The following is a 9,964-nucleotide window of genomic DNA, read 5'->3' as shown; positions in this document are numbered from 1 at the left end:
CCAACAGTTCATCCACTCAGGTGTCGACCCCCTAGGGGGTGACATCACTATTACAGGCAATCTGCTCCGTCTCCACATCATTTTTCTCCTCATACATGTCGACACAAACGTACCGACATACAGCACACACACAGGGAATGCTCTGATAGAGGACAGGACCCCACTAGCCCTTTGGGGAGACAGAGGGAGAGTTTGCCAGCACACACCAGAGCGCTATATATATACAGGGATAACCTTATATAAGTGTTTTTCCCCTTATAGCTGCTGTATCTTTAATACTGCGCGTAATTAGTGCCCCCCTCTCTTTTTTAACCCTTTCTGTAGTGTAGTGACTGCAGGGGAGAGCCAGGGAGCTTCCCTCCAACGGAGCTGTGAGGGAAAATGGCGCCAGTGTGCTGAGGAGATAGGCTCCGCCCCCTTATCGGCGGCCTTATCTCCCGTTTTTCTATGTATTCTGGCAGGGGTTAAATTCATCCATATAGCCCAGGAGCTATATGTGATGCATTTTTTTGCCATCCAAGGTGTTTTTATTGCGTCTCAGGGCGCCCCCCCCCAGCGCCCTGCACCCTCAGTGACCGGAGTGTGAAGTGTGCTGAGAGCAATGGCGCACAGCTGCAGTGCTGTGCGCTACCTTGTTGAAGACAGGACGTCTTCTGCCGACGATTTTCCGGACCTCTTCTGTCTTCTGGCTCTGTAAGGGGGCCGGCGGCGCGGCTCTGGGACCCATCCATGGCTGGGCCTGTGATCGTCCCTCTGGAGCTAATGTCCAGTAGCCTAAGAAGCCCAATCCACTCTGCACGCAGGTGAGTTCGCTTCTTCTCCCCTTAGTCCCTCGATGCAGTGAGCCTGTTGCCAGCAGGTCTCACTGAAAATAAAAAACCTAAAACTAAACTTTTCACTACGCAGCTCAGGAGAGCCACCTAGTGTGCACCCTTCTCGTTCGGGCACAAAAATCTAACTGAGGCTTGGAGGAGGGTCATAGGGGGAGGAGCCAGTGCACACCAGGTAGTTCTAAAGCTTTACTTTTGTGCCCAGTCTCCTGCGGAGCCGCTATTCCCCATGGTCCTTACGGAGTCCCCAGCATCCACTTAGGACGTTAGAGAAATTACCATTTTCTTATCGGGGGAACCCACGCTCTTTACACACTTCATTCACTCATCTGATGGGGGAACAAAACACTGGCTGCTTTTTCTTACTTTCTTTCTAGGAGCTCAGGAGGGCCCCTAGTGTGCATCCAGCTCAGCCGGGCACAAGATTCCAACTGAGGTCTGGAGGAGGTCATAGTGGGAGGAGCCAGTGCACACCAGGTAGTCCTAAAGCTTTCTTTAGTTGTGCCCAGTCTCCTGCGGAGCCGCTATTCCCCATGGTCCTTACGGAGTCCCAGCATCCACTTAGGACGTCAGAGAAATAAATGCGTACAGTTAGGGGTCCTGGGGACCAGACTAGTACTACAGTATGTAGCTGGGCACAGATGTATTACCGGGTCCTGCGAACCACTGCTTTATCTTATAAAACGCACATACACAGCAAGTCAGCACTGTGCACATTCCATTATAATTAGTATAATCAATAACACACATGGAGGGTTCAAATAAGTATGTACACATCATTAGATAATGGTCTGTGAAGTTAAATCCTTAAGAAAGAACCATTATCTAATGAGGATTACATAATGATTTAAACCCACCATATGCATTATAGATTCTCGATGGTCTGACTTTCTTTTTCTCCCAATATTACACATAGCTTGATATTTCTTGTGGGAACTTACTAGGTTTTGCTATGTCCCATGACCTTGACTATGTATATTTTTAGATAATATTTTCACATTGTTTGTAGACATTCGTGTATGTACAGATATTTAATAGGTGGTGGGTTTATCTGTAGTATTAAATATATGGATCTAGTCTCCCAGTTCAGAATCTTCCTGCATTCTTTGTAACAGACCTTTGACATAAAATGGAGAAGAGATCTGACATTAATTGATGGCAGGCATTTTAGAACAGCTGAGCCTTGACTACTGCAGTGAAAAAACAAACAACCCCCCCCCCCCCGAAAAATCCCTAACTAGATCATGTGATAATTACGACTTCTACTCCTACAAGTAGAACGCTTACCGTAGTTAGCTTGTGTTCCTCTAGTAGGGTCAAAGTAGGGTTAAAAGAGCACGCCTTTCTTAAACAGGTCTCCCAATTACCTGTAGTTTAAAAGTTATTTTCTTTTCTATAAAGCCTATCACATAAGGCCACCCCATACTTCCGTCTGTACTGCATTATTCCGTCCCAGCAAAGCACATTGAAGAGGCGAACACTGCCTTTAACAGAAATCTAATTCATTTTAATTAGACCCCTTGAATATTAAGTTATACTAAAAGGTTGAATAAAACAATGCCAGAAGCTAGAGACAGTATCCAAAGTACCATTTATTATGAGTCCTTTAAATAAATATAAATGTTAATTGAATTTAACTAAAAGATATGCATTGAATTAGAAATTTAGTTCTTAGCACAAAAATATACATTCCTGATATTTTGCCAGGCTTAGATAAGCAAAGAAAACACTATCTTTCCACAGTCTTCGAATGTCCTTCAAATTATTAGGATTCCATTTCCTGGAAGCATTTGCTCAGTGACACACAGGTTTTATCAAAGCTTCATTTCACAGACAGTCTACTTATTCAGAGAGGTTACAACTGTCACTTGTGGCACTTCCCCACATTTTTATTTTAGAGAAAACTATCAGGTATTTTTGTGGTTGTGGTCTATGAAGGGCTTAGGAGACATGTAGCTTTCCAGCTGTTATGGACCTAGGAGCTCAAGCCAAAGGCTGAAAGCACATGCTGGAACTTGCAGTTCCACAACCGTTAGCGCCTCAATTCGTTTTAACAGTTGAGGCTTTTATTTGCATTTCAACAGCAGCCTGTGACAGATATGTTTCTCAAGCAGCAGGTCTACGTTTTACAGGTTGCTCTTTGGTAATAAACAGATGTAGCATTTGCAAGTACCATTATTACACAATATAAATGAATTTACAGGATACATCATTTTTGTAACATATATAAAAAGATTTCACAGCTGCTTTAACTGCTGCATTTATTCAGCTACAAAATTAACTCACGTACAAAGTTCTCATAACCATTAGGAGAGGCACTTTATTTGGGTGGTCTTCAGTTTGCCAGCTGTTGGGATCCCGGCGCACAGTATACCATCGCCGGAATCCCGATATGCCGACATCTTTTCTCCCTGTTGGGGGTCCACGACTTCCTGGAGGGAGAATAGATAGCGTGGCTCGCCCAGCTGTCGGTATGCCGGCGGTCGGGATTCCGGCGCCGGTATGCTGGCCGCCGGCATACCATACTACACCCCTTTATTTATCTGATCTCGATCTGCTTCCTTGGCAAGCGATGGAAAAGTTTACAGCTAATGTCTATAGAACGCTGTCCCATTACATCAATCATAAAAAATGGCTTTATAATTAATAGTAGCCTCACCTGTTTTGCTACTTTCATTGTAATCCCATGCAGCCTGAGCACTAATATAAGAGAATCTATATTCAAATAAGAAAAGTGTGATATATATATAGTTTGTAGATCAGCCTGGTTATAAAGAGCACTGGCAACCATGTTGTGAACAGAGACAATGCTTAGAATGCAGTTTTGCAAATAACTTCAAGTCAGTAATACAGGGTACGTCATGATTAATATTAGAAAAACCAATAAGCTTGAAGCACAGTTTCATCATAAAATAGGAGGCTGCAGTTTTAGAATTTTGTTTACAAAGTCTCCTTCCATTGTGTATAGGCGTGTTAACAAACAAAAATATTGGCAATTAAAACAAAGGGTGCACAAATAGTGTAGCCTTACTAGGGAAGTGGCCATTTAGGTCTTAGCAGAGGCTCTGACATGTAAGCAACACAGATTGCCAATGAAAACAGTTAACCACAATAGTATTTGTAGCACGGTGTACTCCAACTGGCTCCTCCATCAGTCTGAAAATTTGTACTTAATAAAACAAGAAAATAGTGACGCGTGACCTACTAATAAATGCTAAAGCTTTAAAGGTCATTAAATATGAATTCTGAAATTTAACACGAGCTATTTTTTTCCCCAAGAGATACTTCACAGTATACACTTAGAATATTCAGCAATAAATCAAGTTTTCGGAATCAATCCATCAGTGAAGCCTATCGGAAAAAGCTCCACAGTTCATCCAGACGGGTAATCCAACACACTGATGCTGAAACAGACAGATGCTCCCGTGCTGAACTGCAGTGACCATGAATAGCTTTAAAAGGGATGGGGGCTGATAGATCTACATTGTCTAGATAAACAGTCAATAGGTCAACAAAGTTAAAAGGTCGACAGGTACTAAAAGTTTGACAGGACAATGGTTGACACAGTTTTTTTTTCATACTTTACCATCCACATGGACTACGACTGTGAAATGGACAAATTTAAGAAAAAAACAACTTGTGTTGACCATTTTCAGGTTGACCATATACACAGTCCACCTTTTGAATATGTCAGCCTATTGCATCTCGACCATACAGAGGTGACCTACTGACTGTCTACCTAGTTACTGTAGATCTAATGATCCATGCCTCTTTAAAAGGACTGCTTTACTGCTGACATTTCCCTTAATTCTAAGCACTTAGACATAATCACTGTCACAATTCTGGGCAAACCACTGTCTTAACAACATAGTTCTCAGAACAACTAGCAAAGCTTATAAAATAAGTTTAAAGCAGAACTTTGTATTGCAAGTAGTGCGGTGGGAGAGCTTTGGCTATGAAGAAGAAACTTTGCAATTTGAACATATAAGACAGAGTACACAATGCAGCCATTATTAAAGCAACCCAGAGATAAGCAGCCTAAGAGCAAGATAGATCGTGTTTGTTGATGTTTTAGCACCTGCTTCATTTTCTATTTTCACAAGCACTAAAACAAATGGACAACATTACTGTACAACATTGTGCTGTGCTTGAGCAACTGGCCATCCAAACAGTACTGTGAATGCACATTTCGCTGTGTGGACAGCAATCTCGCATTTCTAGGCTCCTGAATGTTATGCAATTTTGTACGCCTCTACTTTACTATAACGCACTTTTCTTATTTTTGCTTATAGATTCCCTTAAACCATTAACGAAGTATTTTGCACAAGGGATATCTGTTTCGTAACCATTATTAAGCCCTGAGTTACACAGAAAGAAAGAGGAGTTTGTCCTTTGCTACAGAAACATTTGGAACAGGTAATAAAATGCCTTCCTTTTGGTGTGGAAGGTTACAGTGTTTTACCAGAATTCAGTGGGGTCTATAGTTTTGTTCCAGCACACAGTAATCGGTTTTCAAGTCCAAATACCTTTCAGTCAGAAGAAAGCAAAATGCCTTTTAAGTACTTCTCTGCAAGTAAAGGAAATTGCACTGTGGAGCTTTAATAGCGGCAAAGTAAGAAAAGTAGTATAAAATTATTATTTTCTTTTTTTTCTTCAAAAAGCAGAATTTCAGTCTGTGGTAGCAAGACGATGTGTAGAAAATACTTCACCCATGACAGTCCAAAGTGCAAGGCCAGCATGCGAAAGCGCTCAGAGATACTTTGATTTTTCCAAGTACATGGCATATTGCGTTGCTTTGCATAAACCACTGCCTTGTCTCTGGCATGTCCATTCATTCTTAGGAAAGCTATAAAGCGCCACAAATCTACTCACACAACCCACATAATGAGCTGTTAGTGCAAGCTGAGGATAAAAGGGATATCATCCAAGGTGATATGCTAAAAACCCATTCATTTTTTTTTCTGTAATCAGCATTTGTATGGTCAGTATTCACCCCTATAGTAAAATGCACTTCTTGGTGTTTTTCTTTGTCACAGGATTTAAAACAGCACGAACAGCTTCCGCAAATACTTCCCGCACTCCCTCCTGGTGTAAGGCAGAGCATTCAAGGTACTTCACTGCCCCAATCTGTTTAGCAAGTGATGATCCTTGCTGGGGAGTGGTGGGCGCAAGACTTTGCTCCTTTAACTTTTTAATAGTCTCCGCATCATTTCGAAGATCTCTTTTAGTACCAACAAGTAAAATTGGCACATTAGGACAGTGGTGGGAAACTTCCGGGTGCCACTTGTGCCTTACATTGGCATGGGAAGATGGGCTTCCAATTGAGAAGCATATAATAAAAACATTGGTCTGAGGATAAGACAGGGTGCGCAGACGGTCATATTCTTCCTGACCAGCAGTGTCCCACAGGTTAAGGCTAACTGTTCTACCATCCACTGTCATCTGAGCACTGTAATTGTCAAATACTGTGGGGATATACTCTTCTGGAAAGGCATTGGTGGTGTAACTGATAAGAAGGCATGTCTTTCCTACTGCTCCATCACCAACGACTACACACTTTATAGTCTGCATTCTTCATGAAGTCAGTCTGTTTCTGATGACAAAATAAGAACAGTAAATTAGTCTGAAGAGTTTAGCAATTCTACAAAATATTTATAGCACTGTATTAGTGTTCATTCTAGCACCCTGCACCTTTCAAAACACGTGCAGTTCCTCTTTCCTGCCTGGGGTGTCGCTCTCTGCTCTGGTGCTTCTCAGAACACTCTGCTCTGTATCTCGGTACTAAAATACAGGCCAGAATGTGCTGAGAAGGGATCAGTACGAGATCCCGGCGGTCAGGAGACCAACGCTGGGATCCCGGCTGCGAGCGCAGCGTGTCCCCTCGCCGGCTCACTGTGCTCGCCACGCTTTGGGCCCGGTGGCGACATTCGGTTGCCACAGGGTTCTATTCCCCTCCGGGTGGTGACGTGGACCACCACCCAAGAGGAGTAACCAGCCGGCGGTCAGGAGTCCGATTGGCGGTATTTCAGCTGGTGTAGGGATTCCGGCGTCGATATCCTGACCGCCGGGATCTCGTCAGGTGGTCAGTTGACTGCCTCCCGCTGAGAAGCACCAGAGCAGAGAGCGACACCCCAGGCAGGAAAGAGGAACTGCACATGTTTTGAAAGGTGCAGGGTGCTAGAATGAACACTACTGTATGGGTCAGATGTACCAAGCCTTGAAAAGTGATAAAGTGGAAAGTGATAAACTATAAGCCAATCAGCTCCTGTCATTTTTCGAAGACAGCCTGTAACATGGCAATTAGAAGCCAACTGGCTGGTACATTATCACTCTTTATCCATCTATCTGCTTTATCACTCTCCAAGGCTTGGTACATCTCCCCCTATGACTTGTACAGGATTAAACCATTTACAAGGTCTGTTAGACTACTTAGCACATATGCCACTACATCAGGTATGTGATAAGTAAATGAAGAGGCGAGAGGATGACGGTGTTCTGATACATTTAAGATATTTACGAACTTAAGAATTAGGCATAGCACTTTTGTCCACAGAATAAACTACCAACATTTAAAATTACATTGTTACTATAGATCTAGGTCATTACACCTTCATCCTTTAATAAATAAATCATTTTTCAGAAAATCATTACATAGCACCTTCATTCACTCGTCTCTTCAAATGACAATGAGGGTGACACAGTGAGAGGTTGTGGCAGCCACACAAGACACTGAAGAACAACAATAGATGAAACCTGCTGAGGGAACCACAACTTTAAACTAGAAACTTACTAATTATATTTCACCTGTATTTGGAAAAGGAACACACACAATGTCTATCCAGAATTGAGATGGACAAATTCTTAACCAGTTGGAGTGATGAATTTTTCTGCTATGCATTTACCACAACGATCTGCCTGTATCAGGGACATATAACCTACTGCATGAAGGTTAATGTCCGTGTTATGCTCCTCCTAAAAGCCATTACATGCGTGGACAGGTCACTACCTCCCACAAGATCACCTCAATGTTATTTACTGCAGGGAACATTCCAATGAACTGAGTGGCTACAGGTTGTTTTTCCCCTGCCCATTAACATTAAGGACATCCAGAACAGGTCACACTGTAACATAGGTATATTTGGCTGAGGGATTTGCTGTAGAACGCAGTGAGTGAGTGAAAATATAATTATTATTAAAAAATAAATAAATATATATATATATATATATATATATATATATATATATATATATATATATATATATATACACACACACACACACACACACACACACACATTTATATACACACACACTTACAGTAGGTGATTGGTTACAAAGAAGTATGCAGGCACCAAGCAGGCCAGTCAAAATGCAATTACAGAATGGGTGACTGACGGTGATTCATTACAGTAATACAATAAGCGTGTGTGGTTGCCAGCACTGCCTTGCTCCGCGCCCTATACAGTACAATAACAGTTACACAGGTGACACTGAGCTTCTGTGAGATCTTCCATAGTAGAAATAAAGTACAATAATGTAATAGGAGGTGCTGCCAGGACAGTAACCCTAAAGGAAAGAAGAGGTACAGAAAGCAGGGCAGTGTGACGCGTGTGCGAGCAATATGTGTGACGCTCATTACCCAGTGAGCGGATCACTGCGGCCGCGGGCACACAGCGCCGGGGAACAGGGCAGCAGGGCCGTGCACTATGGGGCAAATCAACATCAGCAGCGGGTCACCCACCTGCCCCCCGCACCTACTCGCTGCCGGTCCGCCCCTAGGACACTCCCCCCCTGGCACTGGGTGTCCCCGGCGTACCCACGCCCGGTATGAGTCCCTGCACCTCACCCAACGTCTCCCGCCCGCCCCGTTCTCTGCCAGTCAGCGTGTAACCACCGCGGCAGCCCGGTCCCGCCCGACCTGGGGCCTCTCACCGTCTCCCGGTTACTTCCTGGTCTCTCACCCGCGCCACTCCGCTTCCTGCACCGGCCTTGGGCGGCTACTATGCCCTTACATCCGGGTCTTGCGGTCCGGACACACCCGCCGCAAAGAGTTCAGGGAAATGTAGTTCGGCGCTGCGCGCGGTGCATGCTGGGAGCAGCCTGTGAGCTGGTAACCGCCAGGCGGCGCTGTGTACACATGTAAGGCTGCAGGCAGCAGAGCTGCAGTATCTCTGTGAGACATCCAGGTCATGGAGAGCCCCATACATTAGACATACCTCCCAACTTTCTTCTCCTGGGAAGCGGGACACTCGCGCGGCGGCGCGCGCTCCCGAAAATGGGGCGTGGCCTACGAAAAGGGGGCGTGGTTTCGCGGGAGGACCCGCGATCGCGAGCCACGCCCCCGTTTTCGTCACTGAGGGGGCATGCCTAGCGCTCTGTGAGCCGCTGGCATGCTCCCTATCCCTCCGTCTGCACTGAATAGACGCTGTGCGCATGCACACAGCGTCTATTCACCGCTGCTCTGCTAAGCAGGGCAGCGGGTGACAGAGCCTCCCAACTGCCCCCCCCACCGCGGGACACTGCGGCCCGCGGGTGGGACAGCGGGACAGTCCCCAAAAAACGGGACTGTCCCGCGAAAATCGGGACAGTTGGGAGGTATGCATTAGAGCAGTGGTTCCCAAACTGTGTGCCGTGGCTCCCTGGGGTGCCACGGGACACTTGCAGGGGTGCCTTGGATTGGTGGTCCAGAACCAATTCAAATTATTTATGGTCAATATAATAGGCAAAACTAGTGCTGGTGGCTGTCAGTCAGTGCCGGCGCTAACCGCTCAGCAGGGTCCGCAATGCAGGGAGGCGCTGACCTGGAGAGGCGCTCTCTCCGCTCTGCAACAACCCTGCTGTTGCTGCCGCTGCGCCTGCCTGTCACGCTGTATAGCGGTCAGCGGCGCCGGCAACATGAAGAACGGCTCCCCCTCTCTGCCTCCTCCTTGCTGGAAGCGGAAGCTAGAGAGACGGGGGCACCGCAGACACCCGGGCCAGTCATTGTCAATGTCCACATTCACATCGCCGGGTGCTAGCAGTGTTGATTGGTGGATGGCACCGATCATCCAGCAATCACAGTCATGAGAGTATCATATCAGTGATTGGTGGATGGCTAGTGCTATCCACCAATCATGTTTCATTGCAGTGAAAGT

At 45.3% G+C, this 9,964-nt stretch overlaps 1 protein-coding gene across 1 annotated transcript; it reads right to left on the bottom strand.

Moving 5' to 3' along the window:
* Nucleotides 1–5,722: 5,722 nt before the first annotated feature.
* On the bottom strand, nt 5,723–9,004 carry LOC134948883 (rho-related GTP-binding protein RhoG-like). The gene is made up of 2 exons (XM_063937153.1): nt 8,763–9,004; nt 5,723–6,423 (listed from the first exon to the last, which is right to left on the bottom strand). Exon 2 carries the CDS (start codon nt 6,399–6,401, stop codon nt 5,826–5,828), a length of 576 nt encoding a protein of 191 aa, XP_063793223.1. The 5' UTR covers nt 6,402–6,423; nt 8,763–9,004; the 3' UTR covers nt 5,723–5,825.
* Nucleotides 9,005–9,964: the final 960 nt, after the last annotated feature.

The sequence above is a fragment of the Pseudophryne corroboree genome, chromosome 8, assembly GCF_028390025.1.
Source record: "Pseudophryne corroboree isolate aPseCor3 chromosome 8, aPseCor3.hap2, whole genome shotgun sequence".
Lineage (NCBI taxonomy): Eukaryota > Metazoa > Chordata > Amphibia > Anura > Myobatrachidae > Pseudophryne > Pseudophryne corroboree.
The sequence above is the reverse complement of the archived record's forward strand: the minus strand, read 5'-3'. Positions and strand labels throughout refer to the sequence as shown.